The 22,422-nt window shown below is 42.6% G+C and overlaps 1 protein-coding gene across 1 annotated transcript in view; it reads right to left on the reverse strand.

Annotated features, from left to right (window-relative positions):
* The window catches only part of LOC115105412 (opioid-binding protein/cell adhesion molecule homolog), a 399,656-nt gene extending 379,387 nt beyond the window's left edge, over positions 1–20,269 (reverse strand). The window contains 2 exon segments of the mRNA XM_029627437.2: positions 20,000–20,122; positions 20,125–20,269. Coding sequence (XP_029483297.2) covers positions 20,000–20,122; positions 20,125–20,260 — 259 coding nt within the window. The 5' untranslated portion in view covers positions 20,261–20,269.
* Positions 20,270–22,422: the final 2,153 nt, after the last annotated feature.

Here is a 22,422-nt window from a genome sequence, read left to right on the forward strand (position 1 = left end):
CACAGGGTTCAATTCTTGGACCGACTCTCTTCTCTGTATACATCAATGAGGTCGCTCTTGCTGCTGGTGAGTCTCTGATCCACCTCTATGCAGACGACACCATTCTGTATACTTCCGGCCCTTCTTTGGACACTGTGTTAACAACCCTCCAGGCAAGCTTCAATGCCATACAACTCTCCTTCCGTGGCCTCCAATTGCTCTTAAATACAAGTAAAACTAAACGCATGCTCTTCAACCGATCGCTACCTGCACCTACCCGCCTGTCCAACATCACTACTCTGGACGGCTCTGACTTAGAATACGTGGACAACTACAAATACTTAGGTGTCTGGTTAGACTGTAAACTCTCCTTCCAGACCCATATCAAACATCTCCAATCCAAAGTTAAATCTAGAATTGGCTTCCTATTTCTCAACAAAGCATCCTTCACTCATGCTGCCAAACATACCCTTGTAAAATTGACCATCCTACCAATCCTCGACTTTGGCGATGTCATTTACAAAATAGCCTCCAATACCCTACTCAACAAATTGGATGCAGTCTATCACAGTGCTATCCGTTTTGTCACCAAAGCCCCATATACTACCCACCATTGCGACCTGTACGCTCTCGTTGGCTGGCCCTCGCTTCATACTCGTCGCCAAACCCACTGGCTCCATGTCATCTACAAGACCCTGCTAGGTAAAGTCCCCCTTATCTCAGCTCGCTGGTCACCATAGCATCTCCCACCTGTAGCACACGCTCCAGCAGGTATATCTCTAGTCACCCCCAAAACCAATTCTTTCTTTGGCCGCCTCTCCTTCCAGTTCTCTGCTGCCAATGACTGGAACGAACTACAAAAATCTCTTAAATTGGAAACACTTATCTCCCTCACTAGCTTTAAGCACCAACTGTCAGAGCATCTTACAGATTACTGCACCTGTACATAGCCCACCTATAATTTAGCCCAAACAACTACCTCTTTCCCAACTGTATTTAATTTATTTATTTATTTTGCTCCTTTGCACCCCATTATTTTTATTTCTACTTTGCACATTCTTCCATTGCAATACTACCATTCCAGTGTTTTACTTGCTATATTGTATTTACTTTGCCACCATGGCCTTTTTTGCCTTTACCTCCCTTCTCACCTAATTTGCTCACATTGTATATCGACTTTTTTTTTTTTTTTTTTTTTTAATTGACTATGTTTGTTTTACTCCATGTGTAACTCTGTGTCGTTGTATGTGTCGAACTGCTTTGCTTTATCTTGGCCAGGTCGCAATTGTAAATGAGAACTTGTTCTCAACTTGCTTACCTGGTTAAATAAAGGTGAAATAAAAAAATAAATAAAAAAGCCTTTTTGAAATCGGACACGATGTGTAGATTAACAAGAAGTTTATCTTTCATTTGGTGTATTGCACTTGTTAATGTATGATCTTAATTAGACCTACACTCAGACAGTTAATTAGGTACACCACCCCTATCAGGAAAATGGATCTCTCCTACAGACAGTGAGTCACGTGGCCACGGCTTGCTATATAAGCATGCAGACAGGCATCGAGGCATTCAGTTACTGTTTGATTGGACGTTATAATGGGCAAAACGAGTGACCTAAGCAGTTTGTGTGTGGAATAATCGTCGGTGTCAGGCACGCCGGATCCAGTATCTCAGAAACTGCTGCCCCTCCTGGGCATTTCACTCCTGACAGTGTCTAGGGTTTACTGAGAATGGTGTAACAAACAAAAAACATCCAGTCAGCGGCAGTCCTGTGGGCGAAAACAGCTTGTTCATGAGAGAGGTCAAAGTAGAATGGCAAGAATCGTCCAAGCTAACAGACGGGCCACAAACAGACAAATAACGGCGAAGTACAACATTGGTGTGCAGAAAGGAATCTTGGAACGCACATCTCGTCGAGCGTTGTCACAGATGGGCTATTGCAGCAGACGACAACACCGGGTCCCACTCCTATCAGCTAATAACAAGAAGAAGATGATCCAGTGAGCACACAATCACCAACACTGGACAATTGAGGAGTGGAAAAACATTGCCTGGTCCGACAAATCCCGGTTCCTGTGGCATCATGCTGATGGTAGAGTCAGGATTTGGCATAAGCAGCATGAGTCAATGAACCCATCCGGCCTGGTGTCAATGGTACAGGCTGGTGGCAGTGGCGTACTGCCGTCCAATCTGCAGCAACTGCGTGATGCCGTCTCATCAGCATGGACCAACATCCCTGTGAAATGTTTTTGACTTGTATAGAATCCACGCCCCAATGAATTCAAGCTGTTATGGGGGGCTCCAACCCAGTACTAGATGAGTCTACCTAATAAACTGTCCATTGAGTGTATATTGTCACAGCAAAATAATCCTGCAGCAAAAGGATTTGAACATTTAGTCCATAATGTTGCTTGATTGGTGGTTAGGCTATTAGCTGAACAAAAGTAGGCTGAATGAAATGTGTTTTCAGTGAATTGATGTAAATCACAAAGCTCATCGGCATTTCCTGTGCTGCAGGAAAATTCTCAGCAGCAAAAGAGTCAAATTAAGATCCTGCATCTGTATTGGCTATACTCTCTAAGAATGTTAGTGAATGCTGGACAATGTCCTTATGGTATCAATGGTATCGTTAGTGCTGAATAACTCACAGCAATGATGTGTGTCTCCTATTTGTCTAATGTCGTCCAAGTGTGTAGACTTCAGAGTGTGTGTTAAGTCTTACACAGTAACCCATTAGCTGTCCGTCCCTTCCCAGTAGAGGTGAGAAATTACAGCATTCCCAGAGGATAGGAAAGCACACTTCACAGCATCTTAGCCACATAATTAATTTACACTGCTTCCATTTTAGAAAAGCCTCATGAGACTGACACAAGTCCTGCTGAGACTAATGTTGTCCTATTAAGGACACCTTCAATTTAATGTAGAAGTCGGCCAAAGTGGGGCTACCCACAGACAGGCTTATAACGAAGAATACAAGATTATATGTTTACTTCTAACCTGTGGTGATACAAGGTGTTGTCCTGACAAGAGTTGAGTTGTTTGTCTCATTAAACTGCCTGTTTAACAATCCGTAGCTGTCAATGCTATCATTCAAATCGAATCAAACTTTATTATAAGTGCATCTAAACATCTCAATAGGCTTCACAGTAAAGTAGACAATTCCCAGCTCTCTCCAATGTTATGGGTATTTCAAATCAAATAATTGTATTTGTCACGTACACATGGTTAGCAGATGTTAATGCGAGTGTAGCGAAATGCTTGTGCTTCTGGTTCCGCCCATGGAGTAATATCTAACAAGTCATTTGAATCTGTAATGTGGATAGATCTTACTTGATTTTAAAACGTGTACTTTAGAGAGGGTATATTTTGACAAAGTATACTAAATAAACTGAAGCCTCATTTTCACAACCAATTTGATCCCCCGATCATAGCAATCCATCATGTTAAGCTTAGCGGATCAATGAGCAGAAACAGCCTGTACTGTGTGTTAGAGTTAGCAGGCTCTTAGCGTGATATTTTGATTAACGATTCTGTCAATTTTGACGGAACAAAAAAAAAAGCTTGAATGTTCTTCGCAACCATGTCACTTAAATCAACTATGACCATCTGCTTTAACAAACAAGAACGGATAGATACATTAATGAATACATTTAGGGAAAGTTAAAAGAGTGTGGAAAACAAGTCGCTGGCTTCTATACTCTCAAGAGTGGTGGAGGAATTGTAGCTCATAAACCCACTACATCATAGGTCAAACGGCACAAAGGACATACATATTCCACTTCATTTTTCACGACATGCTTTAACAGATAATGGCAACCCACCTAACAATTATTTATAGTGCATTCGGAAAGTATTCAGGCCCCTTGACTTTTTCCACATCTTGTTACGTTACAGCCTTATTCTAAAATATATATTTTTTTAATCAAAACACAATACCCCAGGTTTTCAAAATTGTTTTCAAATGTATTAAAAATGAAAAAACATTTACATAGGTATTCGGATCCTTTACTCAGTACTTTGTTGAAGCACCTTTGGCAGCAATTACAGCCTCGAGTCTTCTTGGGTATGACAAATCGTATTACTGCCACACCGGCGGTCACAAGTCAAGAGGGCAGTCAAATTCCACGTGACCGTTTAGTCACGGTAAATAGGCTTCCCCAAGTTCTGATGCTGCTCATGGTTATTAGTAGCCTACCAAACTTGCTAACTGCCTGGTACTCTGCACTCTATTGTCCCTCTAATCACTCTGACAACGATGCAAATGTAATCGAAAATGTTATTTTATTGTTTGTAGAATATGGCTGTAACGTAACAAAATGTGGAATATGCGAAGGGGTCTGAATACTTTCGGAATGCACTGTAAATAGACAAATGATAGGTTGCTGAAAATAAAGGCAGACAAACGGCCACTGTTTTGTTAGTCACAAAAGTCAATAACTTTAATTATAGTGTTATAAAATGTGCAACTAAAGTGCCTTTCACATGTTTCTTTTGACTGAAAGAATGAGAGAAATTGAGAATGTACGTTGTCAATTCATATACAAAATCAAATGTGTTTTTTCACGTCTAAATGGCAATTCAAATGTTGTCATAGCGTTTATTCTGTGGAATTCCATATACAGCTAGTCGGACGTTTACATACACCTTAGCCAAATACATTTAAATTCCGTTTTTCACAATTGCTGACATTTAATCCTAGTAAAAATTCCCTGTCTTGGGTCTGTTAGGACCACCACTTTATTTTAAGAATGTTAAATGTCAGAATAATAGTAGAGATAATTATTTATTTCAGCTTTTATTTCTTTCATCACATTCCCAGTGGGTCAGAAGTTTACATACACTCAATTAGTATTTGGTATCATTGCCTTTAAATTGTTAAACTAGTTTCAAACGTTTTGGGTAGCATTCCACAAGATTCCCACAATAAATTGGGTGAATTTTGGCCCATTCCTCCTGACAGAGCTGGTGTAACTGAGTCGAGTTTGTAGGCCTCCTTGTTCGCACACGCTTTTTCAGTTCTGCCCACAAACTTTCTACAGGATTGAGGTCAGGGTTTTGTGATGGCCACTCCAATACCTTGACTTTGTTGTCCTTAAGCCATTTTGCCACAACTTTGGAAGTATGCTTGGGGTCGTTGTCCATTTGGAAGACCCATTTGCGACCAAGCTTTAACTTCCTGACTGATGTCTTGAGATGGCACCGCAGAAGGGGCAGACGGAGCGGTCTTCTGGCCAGGCTCCATAGACGGGTACATCGCTCCTGAGTATTTCTACTCACCAATGTCCAGTCTCTTGACAACAAGGTAGACAAAATTCGAGCAAGGGGGGCTGTACCGACGGGATGCCGGTACAGCCGGCTAGGGATGCCTAGCGTCCTCAGAGCATGCGCAGACCAGCTGGCTGGTGTGTTTACAGACATATTCAATCAATCCCTATCCCAATCTGCTGCCTACCAGAGAGACATCAGAGATTGTAACATTCTCTGTTTCACGGAAACATTGCTCACAGTCGGTATAGCCCCCCAGTTTCTTCAAGCATCGCACAGACAGAAACAAAACATCTCTCTGGTAAGAAGAAGGGCTGGGGTGTATGCCTTATGATTAACGAGTAGTGGTGTGATCATAACAACATACAGGAACTAAAGTCCTGTTGTTCACCTGACCTAGAATTCCTTACAATCAAATGCCAACCACATTATCTACCAAGATAATTCTCTTCGATTATAATCATAGCAATGTATATCTCCCACCAAGCATACACCTCAACAGCCCTGAAAGAACTTCATTGGACTCTATGTAAACTGTAAACCACATATCCTGAGGCTGCATTTATTGTAGCTGGGAATTTTAACAAGGCTAATCTGAAAACATGGCTCCCTAAATTTTAGCAGCACATCAAATGTGCGACCCGGGCTGTAAAAATTCTGGATCATTATCATGGATCGCCCTCCTTTCGGCAAATCTGACCATGACTCCATTTTGTTGCTCCCAGCCTAGAGACAGAAACTAAAACAGGAAACGCCTATGCTCAGGTCTGTTCAACGCTGTTCCCACCAATCTGATTCAACGCAACTCGATGATGGTTTCGATCACGTGTACTGGGATATGTTTCCGGATAGCCTCAGACAACAACATTGATGTATATGCTGATTCGGTGAACGAGTTTATTAGGAAGTGCAACGGTCATGTTGTAACCACGGCTCACTATTAAAACATTCCCCAACCAGAAACCGTGGATTGATGGCAGCATTCCCGCAAAACTGAAAGCGCGAACCAATGCTTTTAATCATGGCAAGGGGACCGGAAATACAAAACAGAAATACCAGACAGTGTAGCTATTCTCTCCGCAAGGCAATCAAACAAGCTAGTATAGAGACAAAGTAGAGTCGCAATTCAACGGCTCAGACACGAAACGTATGTGGCAGGGTCTACAGTCAATCACGGATTACCTAAAGAAAAGCAGCCCCATCGTGGACACCGACGTCTATGAGGACAATACAGTGCCACTGACACGGCCCGCTACAAAAACCTGTGGCCTCTCCTTCACCGCAGCAAATGTGAATAAAACATTTTACACATGTTAGCGCTCGCAAGGCTGCCGGCCCAGACGGCATCCATAGCCGCGTCCTCAGAGCATGCGCAGACCAGCTGGCTGGTGTGTTTACGGACATATTCAATCAATCCCTGTCCCGATCTGCTGTTCCCACATGCTTCATGAGGGCCACCATTGTTCCTGTTCCCAAGATAGCTAAGGTAACTGAGCTAAACGACTATTGCCCCATTGCACTCACTTCCGTCATCATGAAGTGCTTTGAGAGACTAGTCAAGGGTCAGATCACCTCCAACCTACCTGTCACCCTAGACCCACTCCAATTTGCTTACCACCCCAATAGGTCCACAGACGACGCAATCACAATCACACTGTACACTGACCTAACCCATCTGTACAAGAGGAATACCTATGTAAGAATGCTGTTCAACGATTACAGCTCAGCATTTAACACCATAGTATTTTCCGAACTCGTCATTAATCTCGAGACCCTGGGACTGACCCCGGGTCTCGACCCCCCTGTGCAACTGGGTCCTGGTCTTTGACGGGCCGCCCCCAGGTGGTGAAGGTAGGAAACAACATCTCCATCCCGCTGATTCTCAACACTGGGGCCCCACAAGGGCCCAGCCCTCTCCTGTACTCCCTGTTCAACCATGATTGCGTGGCCATGCACGCCTTCAACTCAATCATCAAGTTTGCAGAGGGAACACCCCCCTATCCACATCGACGGGACAGTAGTGGAGGTGGAAAGTTTTAAGTTCCTCGGCATACACATCACGGACGAACTGAATTGGTCCACCCACACAGACAGTGTGGTGAAGAAGGCGTGACAGCATCTCTTCAACCTCAGGAGACTGAAGAAATTTGGCTTGTCACCAAAAACACACAAACCTTTACAGATGAACAATCGAGAGCATCCTGTCGGGCTGTATCACCGCCTGATACAGCAACTGCTCCGCCCACAACCGTAAGGCTCTCCAGACGCATCACCAGGGTCAAACTACCTGCCCTCCAGGACATCTACAGCACCTGATGTCACAAGAAGGCCAAAAAGACCATCAAGGACAACAACCACCCGAGCCACTGCCTGTTCACCCCGCTATCATCCAGAAGGCGAGGTCAGTACAGGTGCATCAAAGATGGGGCCGAGAGAATGAAAAACAGCTTCCATCTCAAGGCCAACAGACTGTTAAACAGTCATCGCTGACAACATACTGACTCAAATCTCTAGCCACTTCAATAATTAAAAATTGGATGCAATAAATGTATCACTAGTCACTTTAAAAAAAAATCACTGTATATAATGTTTACATACCCTACATTACTCATCACATATGAATATACTGTACTCTGTACCATGTACTGCATTTTGCCTACAATGTTCGGCCATCGCTCATCCATATATGTATATGTACATATTCTTATTCATTCCTTTACACTTGTGTGTATAAGGTAGTTGTTGTGAAATTGTTAGATATTACTGCACGGTCGGAACTAGAAGCGTAAGCATTTAGCTACACTCACATTAGCAGATGTTAACCATGTGTATGTGACCAATAACATTTGATTTGATATGTTGCTTCAATATATCCACATAATTTTCCCTCCTCATGTTGCCAGCTATTTTGTGAAGTGCACCAGTCCCTCCTGCAGCAAAGCACCCCCACAACATGATGCTGCCACCCCCGTGCTTCATGGTTGGGATGGTGTTCTTCGGCTTGCAAGCCTCCCCCTTTCTCCTCCAAACATAACGATGGTCATTATGGCCAAAAGGTTATTTTTGTTTCATTAGCCTTTTCTCCAAAAAGTACGATCTTTGTCCCCATGTGCAGTTGCAAACCATAGTCTGGCTTTTTTATGGTGGTTTTGGAGCAGTGGCTTCTTCCTTGCTTAGCGGTCGTTCAGGTTGTCGATATAGGACTCGTCTTACTGTGGATATATATACTTTTGTACACGTTTCCTCCAGCATCTTCACAAGGTCCTTTGCTGTTGTTCTGGGATTGATTTGCACTTTTCCCACCAAAGTACGTTCATCTCTAGGAGACAGAATATGTCTCCTTCTTCAGCGTTATGACGACTGCGTGGTCCCATGGTGTTTATACTTGCAAACTATTGTTTGTACAGATGAACGTGGTACATTCAGGCGTTTGGAAATTGTTCCCAAGGATGAACCAGACTTGTGGAGGTCTACAATTTATTTTCTTTTGATTTTCCCATGATGTCAAGCAAAGAGGCACTGAGTTTGATGGTAGGCCTTGAAATACATCCACAACTCCAATTGACTCAAATTATGTCAATTATGTCAGAAGCTTCTGAAACCATGACATCATGACAATTTTCCAAGCTGTTTAAAGGCACTGTCAACTTAGTGTATGTAAACTTCTGACCCACTGGAATAATTCTGGAAGTATAAGTGAAATAATCTGTCTGTAAACAATTGTTGGAAAAATTACTTGTGTCATGCACAAAGTAGATGTCCTAACCGACTTGCCAAAACTATAGTTTGTTAACAAGACATTTGTGGAGTGGTTGAAAAATTAGTTTTAATGACTCCAAACTAAGTGTATGTAAACTTATGACTTCAACTGTGGACTATTTTACACTGTGTGATTGAGACAAGGATGAATACTATGAACATGTATCTTTCTGTGTCAAACACATTTCTGATTAAACGCACACCTGGGAATTCCACACCTTGTCTTTTGAAAAAGTCTTAATTAGATGTTTCTGTACATTTGAGACGATGTTATTTCAAGGCTCATTATCTTACAAATAACAGAGAGCAAAATATTGTGCTCCAATTTCACGGAGCTGTCAACAATAATGAATTGCGTTGAGTATGCAACATTGATGAGAACGCTTTGTAAATCCACCTGCAAGTCTATAGCATTATTTTATGGAAATTAACAAGAGAAAGATTAACAAGATTTAATAGGATCATATTCATCTGCCCTCTCATACATGTAATGAAAAGCTTCCTGCAAGGACCATATAGACAGCTGGAGTACAAAACAATATAATACATCATAGTTATATGATGTATTAGGGACAGATCACAATTTATTGGGGATGAGGGGTGGTCCAAAATAAGGGAGGGTTGCTTTGAGGAGGGTTGTGTTTTTTCTATTTTTTTATTGGGCACAGGGGAGGGTAGTGTTTTTTTCCTTCTGGTTAACATTTGCTCTTTGCAGATTTTACTATATAATTTCTTCTATGCCAGCCACATTTCCTCATCTTCTTGCATGCGCCTCCCCTATATCAAGGTGTTTTGGTACTTCCCCTCATGCACTACGCTTTTCAGTGAGCTAACTTTTACTATACCACAGGTCAGTATAGTCTACCAGTCTGACTGTCTGTCTATCCTGCCCTCTATCCACGATTCATAGTGACAATAGTGGTAAGTTGATCGTTTGCCAAGATCTGCAATAGTCTAACTATTAATCATATCGCACATAAAAGCATTCAAAGCTGCATCAAATTTCTTAACTAGTAAGATGGTGGCCTTCTCCATTGGCACCATCTTTTCATCTTTACATGACAAGAGAACAGGGCTGTGACGGTCATGGAATTTAAGATGACGGTGACTGGTAAGCCAAATGACTACGTCGCTGGAGGCTCCGGACCGCCGACCGTCGCTGGAGGCTCCGGAACTCGGACCGTCTCAGGAGGTTCCGGACCGTGGAACGTCGCCGGAAGCACTGGACCGTGAAACGTTGCCGGAAGCTCTGGACTGGGAACTGTCGCGGGAAGCTTGGTGCGTGGGGCCGGCACTGGTGGTACCGGGCTGGTGGCACGCACCTCAGGACGAGTGCGAGGAGCAGGCACAGGACGTACTGGATTGAGGAGGCACACTGGAGGCCTGATGCGTGGGGCCAGTACAGGTGGCACCGGGCTGGTGACACGCACCTAAGGTCGAGTGCGGGGAGGAGGCACAGGACATACTGGAGGTCTGGAGCGTATAGCTGGTACAACGCATCCTGGACAAATGACCACCTTCTCACGGCAGGTGCGGGAAGCTGGCACAGGACGCAATGGGCTGCGAAGGCGCACTGGAGACACAGTGCGTATCACTGCAAAACATGGTGCTTGACCGGTCACACGCTCCCCACGGTGAGTACGGGGAGTCAGCTCTGGTTCACTCCCCTCAACTTTCGCCGCCCGCTCAATCTGTCCCAATATTCCTCCTCGGTCTCTGACTCACCCCTCAGCATCGCCGACCACTCCGTGTCCTAACCCCCCACTCTTTTTTCCCGGGCTGTATCTCGGGCTTCCGTCGTGGCCGCGAACCCCAGTGTTGTCGTTGTTGTTGTTCCCTCCGCCTGCTTCCATGGCAGGCTTCTGTCTCTTGCCATAATCTTGTCCCACATCCAGGATGTCCTCCACTCCAGGCTTTCCTCCTGGGCACACTGCTTAGTCCGTTGTTGTTGGGATCTTCTGTCACAATCGTCATAATAACTGGACCAAAGCGCAGCGTGATCTGGGTTCCACATCTTTTATTACTATGTGAAACTCAAAGCAAAACAAAACAATAAACGTGACGAAAATGCAGTGCTCACATGCACTACACAAAAACAAGATTCCAAAGCACAAAGGGGAAAATGGCTGCCTAAATATGATCCCCAATCAGAGACAATGATAAACAGCTGCCTCTGTTTGGGAACCATACTAGGCCAACATATCTAGGTAATTATCTTTCTGACCCACCCTAGTCACACCCCGACCTAACCAACATGGAGAATAAAAAGCTGTCTATGGTCAGGGCGTGACATAAACAAATCATAATAGATTTGAGATTCTTCAAGGTAGCCACCGTATGCCTTGATGACAGCTTTGCACACTCTTGCATTCTCTTAACCAGCTTCATGAGGTATTCACCTGGAATGCATTTCAATTAACAGGTGTGCCTTGTTAAAAGGGTGTTATACAGAAGATAGCCCTATTTGGTAAAATACCAAGTCCATATTATGGCAAATAAGCAAAGAGAAACGACAGTCCATCATTACTTTAAGAGATGAAGGTCAAATATCAATAACTTTTAAAGGTTTCTTCTAGAGCAGTGGCAAAAACCATCAAGCGCCATGATGAAATTGGCTCTCATGAAGACAGCTGCTGCAGAGAAAAAGTTTGTTAGCGTTACCAGCGTCAGAAATTGCAGTCCAAATAAATGTATCACAGAGTTTAAGTAACAGACACATCTCAACAGCAAATGTTCAGAGGAGACTGCATGAATCAGCCCTTCATGGTCGAATTGCTGCAAAGAAACCACTACTAAAGGACACCAATAATAAGAAGATACTTGCTTGGGCCAAGAAACACGAGCAATGGACATTAGACCGGTGGAAATCTGTCCTTTGGACTTATGAGTCCAAATTTCTGATTTTTGGTTCCAACAGTGTCTTTGTGAGGCGCATAGTAGGTCAACGGATGATCTCCACATGTGTGGTTCCCACCATGAAAGAGGAGGTGTGATGGTGTGGGAGTGCTTTGCTGGTGACACTGTCAGTGATTTATTTAGAATTTAAGGCACACTTAACCAGCATGGATACCACAGCATTCTGCAGCAATACTCCATCCCGTCTGTTTTTTAACAGGACAATGACGCAACACCCCTCCAGGCTGTGTAAGGGCTATTTAACCAAGAAGGAGAGTGATGGAGTGCTGCATCAAATGACCTGGCATCCACAAATCACCTGACCTCAACCCAATTGAGATGGTTTGGGATGAGATGGACTGCAGAATGAAGGAAAAGCAGTTAACAAGTGATCAGCATATGTGGGAACTCCTTTAAGACTATTGGAAAGCATTCCAGGTGAAGCTGGTTGAATGAGTAGGTGTCCAAACATTTGACTGGTATTATATATATAAAAAACACTTACATTTTCTCCTCTCCTTCACTCCTGACTAGAGGTTGACCGATTAATCGGGATGGCCGATTAATTAGGGCCGATTTGAAGTTTTCATAACAATCGGTAATCGTCATTTTTGGACACCGATCATGGCTGATTACATTGCACTCCACGAGGAGACTGCGTGGCAGGCTGACTTCCTGTTATGCGAGTGCCGCAAGGAGCCAAGGTAAGGTGCTAGCTAGCATTAAACGTATCTTATAAAAAACAATCAATCTTAACATAATCACTAGTCAACTGCACATGGTTAATGATATTACTAGTTTATCTAGCTTGTCCTGTGTTGCATATATTCGATGAGGTGCCTGTTCATTTATCATTGAATCACAACCTACTTCGCCAAACGGGTGATTTAACAAGTGCATTCACGAAAAAAAAGCACTGTCGTTGCACCAATGTGTACCTAACCATAAGCATCAATGCCTTTCTTAAAATCAATACGCAAGTATATATTTTTAAACCTGTATATTTAGTTAATATTGCCTGAATTTATTTTAACTAGGGAAATGTTGTCACTTCTCTTGCGTTCTGTGTAAGCAGTATCAGGGTATATGCAGCAGTTTGGGCTGCCAGGCTCGTTGCGAACAGTGTGAAGACCATTTCTTCCTAACCCAGACCGTAATTAAATTTGCCAGAATTGTACATAATTATGACATAACATTGAAGGTTGTGCAATGTAACAGCAATGTTTAGACGTAGGGATGCCACCCGTTAGATAAAATACGTAACGGTTCCGTATTTCACCGAAATAATAAACATTTTATTGTTGAAACTATAATTTCCAGATTTGACCATATTAATGACCTAAGGCTCGTATTTCTGTGTGTTATTATATTATAGTTAAGTCTATTGTTTGATAGAGCAGTCTGACTGAGCTATGGTGGGCAGCAGCAGGCTCGTAAGCATTTATTCAAACAGCACTTTCCTGCATTTGCCAGCAGCTCTTCGAAATGCTTCAAGCATTGTGCTGTTTATGGCTTCAAGCCTATCAACTCCTGAGATTAGGCTGGCAATACTAAAGTGCCTATTAGAACATCCAATAGTCAATATTAGTCAAAAATGAAATACAAATGGTATAGAGAGAAATAGTTCTATAATAAACTACAACCTAAAACTTCTTACCTGCGAATATTGAAGACTCAAGTTAATAGGAACCACCAGCTTTCACATGTTCTGATCAAGGAACTTAAACGTTAGCTTTTTTTACATGGCACATATTGCACCTTTACTTTCTTCTCCAACACTTTGTTTTTGCATTATTTAAACCAAATTGAACATGTTTCATTATTTATTTGAGACTTGATTTTATTGATGTATTATATTAAGTTAAAATAAGTGTTCATTCAGTATTGTTGTAATTGTCATTATTACAAATATACGTATATAGCAAAATATCGGCCGATTAATCGGCATCGGCTTTTTTGGGTCCTCCACTAATCGGTATCAGTATCAGCGTTGAAAAATCCTAAATCGGTCGCCCTCTCCTCCTCATGTGATGCTGCGTGTTGCTTGGGCAAGGAGCAACAAAGTTTCCTCACGTTGTAGAGTCATTGTTACAGCAGAAACGGACTCAACCGCACGAATGCCCAGCTATCCTGCCTTCAGTCAGCTGGTTGTTCTACACAAAAAAACCTGGTTATGACAGTTATATTATTTTCATGATGGTCTTCATCCATACCCGTCGGTTATACGGTAACTGTGCCAGACCTAAAAGAGAAGCAATATAAATCAATGCTAAGTTATATACAGTAGTATAGAATACTATTGATTGAGGGCAAAAAGACCTTACCAGAGACAGAGAGTCCTTCATAGGCCTGTGAATTGCTATTGCGCTTGCATTGTTTATGAAGCTGGTTGATTTGATTAAGTTTGACAAGGACATGACCTGCTCTGGGCTGTGGCAGAGAAAGTGCACTAATAGGAATGCTACTGTATGAACAGATCACACAGATTTAGCTTGATCAGTGGTTCTACCAAAGTATGACCATACTGTATACATTTATGAATACATCTCATTCGAAAAAAGGGGTCCAGTAGTTGAAATCATGCTGAATGAGTAGTTGAATTCATGTTCATCACAGATATTTAAATATATACAGTTGAAGTCAAGAGGTTTACATACACTTAGGTTGGAGTAATTAAAACTTGTTATTCAACCACTCCACGAATTTCTTGTTAATAAACTATAGTTTTGGCAAGTCGGTTAGGACGTCTACTTTTTGCATGACAAGTAATTTTTCATACAATTGTTGACAGACGTATAATTCACTGTATCACAATTCCAGTGGGTCAGAAGTGTACATACACTAAGTTGACGGTGCCTTTAAACAGCTTGGAAAATTCCAAAAAATGATGTCATTGTATAAGGAGCATCTGATAGGCTAATTGACATCATTTGAGTCAATTTGAGGTATACCAGTGGATGCATTTCAAGGCCTACCTTCCAACTCAGTGCCTCTTTGCTTGTTCATCATGGGAAAATCAAAAGAAACCAGCCAAGACCTCAGAAAATAAATTGTAGACCTCCACAAGTCTGGTTCATCCTTGGGAGCAATTTCTACTCCTGAAGGTACCATGTTCATCTGTACAAACAATAGTTTGCAAGTATAAACACCATGGGACGACGCAGCTGTCAAACCGCTCAGGAAGGAGACGTGTTCTGTCTCCTAGAGATGAATGTACTTTGGTGGGAAAAGTGCAAATCAATCCCAGAACAACAGCAAAGTACCTTGTGAAGATGCTGGATGAAACAGGTGCAAAATTATCTATATCCACAGTAAAACAAGTCCTATATCGACATAATCTGAAAGAATGCTCAGCAAGGAAGAAGCCACTGCTCCAAAACCACCATAAAAAAGCCAGACTACAGTTTGAAACTGCACATGGGGACAAAGATCGTACTTTTTGGAGAAATGTCCTCTGGTCTGATGAAACAAAAATAGAACGGTTGGACATAATGGGGGAGGCTTGCAAGCAAAAGAACACCATCCCAACTGTGAAGCACCGGGGTGACAGCATCATGATGTGGGGGTGCCTTGCTGCAGGAGGGCCTGGTGACCTTCCCAAAATGGATGGCATTATGAGACAGGAAAATTATGTGGATATATTGAAGCAACATCTCAAGACATCAGTCGGGAAGTTAAAGCTTGGTTGCAAATGGGGCTTCCAAATGGACAATGACCCCAAGCATACTTCCAAAGTTGTGACAAAATGGCTTAAGGACAGTAAAGTCAAGGTATTGGAGTGGCCATCACAAAGCCCTGACCTCAAACCTATAGAACATTTGTTGGCAGAACTGAAAAAGCGTGTGCAGGCAAGTAGGCCTACGAACCTGACTCGGTTACACCAGTTAGTCAGGAGGAATGGGCCAAAATTCACCCAACTTATTGCGGGAAGCTTGTGGAAGGCTACCTAAAACATTTGACACAATTTAAAGGCAATGCTACTAAATACTAATTGAGTGTATGTACACTTCTGACCCACTGGGAAATAAAAGCTGAAATAAATTATTTTCTCTAATATTATTTCAACATTTCACATTTTTTAAATAAATGGTGATCCTAACTGACCTAAGACAGGATATTTTTACTAAGATTAAATGTCAGGAATTGTGAAAATCTGAGTTTAAATGTACTTGGCTAAGGTGTATGTAAACTTCAGACTTCAACTGCATCTATATACTACATGAGGGACTATGGGTGAGTGGACACTATTTTCTACATTGAAGAACAATATTGAAGACATCACCAATATGAAATAACACATATGGAATTACGTATGGAATCATGATCGTGGACCACAAGAAGAGGAGGGCCAAACAGGCCCCCATTAATATCGACGGGGCTGTAGTGGAGCGGGTCGAGAGATTCAAGTTCCATGCTGTCCATTTCACCAATAAACTATCATGGTCCAAACATACCAAGTTAGTCGTGAAGAGGGCACGACAAAACCTTTTCCCCCTCAGGAGACTGAAAAGATTTGGCATGGGTCCCCAGATCCTCAAAAGGTTCTACAGCTGCACCATTGAGGGCATCCTGACCGGTTGCATCACCACCTGGTATGGCAACTGCTCGGCATCTGACCATAAGGCGCTACAGAGGGTAGTGGGAACGGCCCAGTACATCACTGGGGCCAAGCTTCCTGCCATCCAGGTCCTATACAATAGGCGCTGTCAGAGGAAAGCCCATAAAATTGTCAGAGACTCCAGTCTACCGCACGGCAAGCGGTACCGGAGCACCAAGTCTAGGACCAAAAGGCTCCTCAACAGCTTCTACCCCCAAGCCATAAGACTGCTGAACAAATAATGAAATCTCCATGAACCAAAAAAAGTGTTAAACAAATCAACATATGATGATAGCTTTGCACACTCTTGGCATTCTCTCAACCAGCTTCAACAGTCTTGAAGGAGTTCCCACATATGCTGAGCACTTGTTGGCTGATTTTCCTTCACTCTGCAGTCCAACTCAACCCAAACCATCTCAACTGGGTTGATGTCGGGTGATTGTGAAGGCCAGGTCTTCTGATGCAGCACTACATCACTCTGCTTCTTGGACAAATAGTCCTTAGCCAGGTGCCAGGTGTGTTGGGTCATTGTCCTGTTGAAAAACAAATGATAGTCCTACTAAGCGCAATCCAGCAATGCACCCCCATACCATCACATCTCTTCAACCATGCTTCACGATGGGAACCACACTTGCGGAGATCATCCATTCACCTACTCTGTGTCTCACAAAGACATGACGGTTGGAAATAAAAATCTCAAATTTGGATTCATCAGACCAAAGGACAGATTTACACCGGTCTAATGAACATTGCTCATGTTTCTTGGCCAGAGCAAGTCTCTTCTTATTATTGGGGTCCTTTAGTAGTGGTTTCTTTGCAGCAATTTGACAATGAAGGCCTGATTCACGCAGTCTCCTCTGAACAGTTGATGTTGAGATGTGTCTGTTACTTGAACTCTATGAAGCATTTATTCGGACTGCAATTTCTGAGGCTGGTAAGTCTAATGAACTTATCCTCTGCAGCAGAGGTAACTCTGGGTCTTCCTTTCCTGTGGCGGACCTCATGAGAGCCAGTTTCATCATAGTGCTTGATGGTTTTTGCGACTGCACTTGAAGAGACTTTCAAATTAAAATTTTCCAGACTGACTGACCTTCATGTCTTAAAGTAATGATGGACTGTCTTGTCTCTTTGCTTATTTGAGCTGTTCTTGACATCATATGGACTTTTACCAAATAGGGCTATCTTCTGTATACCACCCCTTCCTTGTCACAACACAACTGATTGGCTCAAACGCATTAAGGAAATAAATTCCACAAATTAACTTTTAACAAGTTACAGATGTTAATTGAAATGCTTTCCAGGTGACTACCTCATGAAGCTGGTTGAGAGAATGCCAAGAGCTGCAAATCTGTCATCAAGAGAAAGGGTAGCAACTTTGAAGAATCTCAAATATAACATTTGTTTAACTCTTTTTTGGTTACTGCATGATTCCCTATGTGTTATTTCATAGATTTGATGTCTTCAGTATTATTATAAAATGTAGAACATAGCACAAATAACAAAAAAATCATTGAATGTATAGATCTGCTCAAACTTTTGACTGGTACTGTATGTAAAATGTGTTTGTAGTTTGAAGGTTAACATCCAAAAATCAATAAGCATCGTTGCAGGGGCATATAAATAATCCAACAAATTGCCTAGAGTACTATCGAAATGGACCCTTCAATAGCACAACACCAGATGCCCACATGGAGTTCTGGTTGACATCTCATTTGAGTGACAGCACCTCCTACACAGCAGTGTTCTCCTGATGTCATCGCCCAGGGGGGTGCAGTGCCCCCTATAGGTCCTGTGATGCCACCGTGGAACAGATGGAGTGTTAGTCATGCGGGATTGCTAGTGACTCTCACTCTCGGGGGGTAGGGGCCACCAAAAAACATCTGCATTACTACCGGCCCTGGCTCTGCTGCGTCTTCACTCAGTGCAAGCTTTCTCAATAGGCGTAATTCAAAGTCCACAGATGCAGAGAAGTGATAGTCCGGCATCCCATAGTGACAGAGCTAAGTGGCTCTGAGACCACCATCCATGGGGGACGCACAGTCCATACGCGCCCCTCCCCAAATTTTCAACAAACGCGGCTCCACATACTCGTCTCCTATTAATGTTTATGTGCTGATGTCTGGAGAAATTGCTTGAGAATTCCAAAAGTAAGCTATGAAAACCAACGTCCAATATTGTAGAACACTGCTGTTGGTACACGTACACATTTTGGACTCTGATAGATGCTTTAGTCTCTTACATCACCTCGGAGTTAGTTAGCTCGCTTTTGAGTGCTAGATAGACTCCTACTGACAAACAATGCTAATGAACTTGGAGTGAGCAGTGAGGTCACCCCCAATACAGTATTGGTGCCATTGTTGTATGAATAAACATTGACACACCCCTGCATTGTAACCGTTTCAGCTTGTGCATTGACTTTCAGAAGGGAGTTTGTGTGCACAGGCGTAGGATCTTAATTTGTCCAGTGTTAGTGCAGGTTTTCAGTAAATGTATGTATGTAAATCATGAAGCTCATCTGAGGTGCAGGAAAATTGTCAGCAACAAAAGAGTGATTAAATTAAGATCATGCATTGTATGTTTGTGATTGCATGAATAAGTAGGTACAATGTTTTGATAATGTAATATACTACATTGGGCTAATCCTGAAAGATATTACCTGCAAAACTTTCAGAAATTAGGAATTTTACTTAAGTAATATATCAATATCAGAAGTAAATCCCCCCCCCATTTGTAATACTAGACACGCTTCCCCTGAACATCAATGAAACACACTCGGTCTCCGTTGATTAACATGTCAAAGTCCCTCACAGACGCTGCATTTCTAGCTGCGACAGAAACCAATTATCCAGACCTTGAAGTCATGGATTGAAAAGTGTTGCCATTACCTTGGAGAATATAGGCAGCTCCTTTGACATGGTCACAGAAATATCAATATTAATTGTATTGGCTCGGATCAAAACGGGATATGACAGTTAAGTATTTGAGGCGGCAGTTCATATGACAGACGTATAATTCACCCGACAACCTAGATCCAACTGAAGCATCATCACAACAAACACAAAAGACAGTACAGTACATCTCTCTTAGCATTCCTAATACATGCAACATGTAATCTGCATATCACTGGTATTCTGCATTATATGCTGTTGCCAATGCAAGCTTTTCTTCGCATCAATTTCTGTCGTCATCAGATAGAAGTACGTTTTGGCAACCCTGTGGGAGCTTGGGAGACAACTGAGCAAGGATCACATTGAACTAAGACCAAAGTGTCTGGACCGACTTTCCTCCACTGTGTTCCACCTGAATCTTTTCCAACAGCTTTGACAGTGACACACCACTTCTCAGGGGAGAGAAAGAGAAGGCGAGGGGGAGAGAGAAAGGCAGTGTGTGATTGTCAAATGTAGCTCACCCGGTAAAACTCTGTTGCTACAGTGCATCACTTCGCAACAACAATACAACAGCCAGCGAGCGGGAGACGGAGCAAAAGAGATGGAAAAGTCTTACCTGGGAACACGAGCAGCGCAAACACCCACGGCAGGATGAGGAGATACATGGAATTATACATTATTCTAATTGAATCAGTTGACACCGATGGACACTTATGTTTCTTCACTCTCTTCTGTATTATTGTTTTTCTTTCAACAGGAATGCAGTCAACAGTGCTGTTTTGCGCTCCTTCACAATTCTCAAATGTTTCAGCTTTTCCTTCGACTGGTGTTCTCTATGCTGAAGGTTATTTAAATCCAGTGCAGGTTGTGGCAGCATGCAGCAACCGACTCCTCATTCAGTATTCACACACATACGCAGGGACCAATGCTCTGAAAGCCAAGGGAGAGGGGTGGTCCAACTCTGCTCCACTCTCATTGGTCAAGGCTTTTGGCTGTCAGTCAGACCCAGCCATTGCTCTGCTCTTGTACTATTGGAACATGAGAAGTTCCACATACTTGGACTGATATCAATGTTGGAACATCTGGAAGTAATCAGCCTCAATGCCAACTATACAAAACGTAACGTTATGACTATAACTACTATTCCCTGGAGATGGGAAATGAGGTACAACATGCTTTCTTGACTTTGGTTGAAGGATCACACCAGACAGGGCCAATAAAATTCGAACTAGGCTTGAAGCGCTGCCTTCCACATGTGATAAGCGTGAGCCTCTGATTCATTCCTTCAATTTAATACCACTATTCACCGAGCCTCAGGGAGCAGAGGTTATAGTCATAACGTTACGTTCCCTTTTAGTCAGTCAACTTCGGTACAACATACTATGAGGAAATATAATCACGCCCCATGCCGACCCCAAAGGATATTAAATTAAATGTCCCATTGGAGACCTTGGGATTATAAAGGTTCTATCTGAAATTTTTGTAAAAATTAGTTAGTCAAATATAATTTATATTTAGGTAGTTCTGCATATCTCTGGGAAGTTAGAGTTGGGAAAAAATATTATTTTAAGTGAGTAAAATAATTACAACTAGACATTTCGATCTGCATAAACCCATCAAAGTCAAGAAAGCATGAGCTACTAATTCTGAAAATTACTCTCTCCAGAAATAAGTCTCTCACTGTTGCCACCTGCTACCGACCCCCCTCAGCTCCCAGCTGTGCCCTGGACACCATTTGTGAATTGATTGCCCCCCATCTAGCTTCTGAGTTTGTTCTGTTAGGTGACCTAAACTGGGATATGCTTAACACCCCGGCAGTCCTACAATCTAAGCTAGATGCCCTCAATCTCACACAAATCATCAAGGAACCCACCAGGTACAACCCTAACTCTGTAAGCAAGGGCACCCTCATAGACGTCATCCTGACCAACTGGCCCTCCAAATACACCTCCGCTGTCTTCAACCAGGATCTCAGCGACCACTGCCTCATTGCCTGTATCCGCTACGGTGCCGCAGTCAAACGACCACCCCTCATCACTGTCAAGCACTCCCTAAAACACTTCTGTGAGCAGGCCTTTCTAATCGACCTGGCCCGGGTATCCTGGAAGGAAATTATTATTATTATTTTTTTTTTAATTTAAACTTGGCACTATAAGGTTCTATCTGCAATCCAATCACAAGCCTGAACAAATACAGAACACGTCTTTGTCATCTCCCTCTAAGCGATGGTCTAGGCTAGCCTAGCCAGTAATAATGGCAGGCAAGCAAAAAACAACACTGTCAAAAATCTTAAAGTAATTAATGTCACACCGTTGTTCAGTGATGACAATAATTATTCTGATGATCATAATACTTCATGTATTTGATGATGTGCTCTGACTTCAGCTAAAGTTAGCTGGCTGGCTAGCTAACTAATGTTATGTCATGCGTTGGGATTCATCGTTTAGCTAGCTAGCTATCTAGCTACATTTCTTAACAAAAGATTCTCGTCTTAGTGTGCCAAAGCGCAGAATATCTGATGCATTTTTGAACGCTCAACACCCATTGAATATGTCCGGCAACAAAGCGTAATTCAATTGTTGCCAGCAGCACAGTTACAGTCACTAATGCTCTGCATTACATGAAAAAAGCCTAACCAGCTCTGCTAAGGTTAGTAAAATGGTCAGAGTGGGGTGTTCTCTCATTAGGTGTCTGGAAGTAGCTAGCCAATGTTAGCCAGTTAGCTTGGGTGCTTGACTGTAGATGTGAGGTCAGAGCTTTCAGAACAACCCTACTTATTGGCCAGAGAGTCCAGTGTGCACTCTGAACGCGAAACCACAGAGCGATAGGGTGAGTAATGTTCAGTGAGCTGTTCTCTCTCTTAGATGTCTGGAAGTAGCTGGCAAGTACAGAAAGGTTGGATCAACCCTTAAAGAGATGGATGGGGCTAAGTTTTAAGAGGGTGTTAACAATGCTGAATGGGTGTAGACAAAGAAGGCTTCTCCAGTAGTAGTACCAAAACATTGAATGACTGTTTTTCTCAAAAGTGAGGTTACAAGT

Source organism: Oncorhynchus nerka, linkage group LG22 (assembly GCF_034236695.1).
Source record: "Oncorhynchus nerka isolate Pitt River linkage group LG22, Oner_Uvic_2.0, whole genome shotgun sequence".
NCBI lineage: Eukaryota > Metazoa > Chordata > Actinopteri > Salmoniformes > Salmonidae > Oncorhynchus > Oncorhynchus nerka.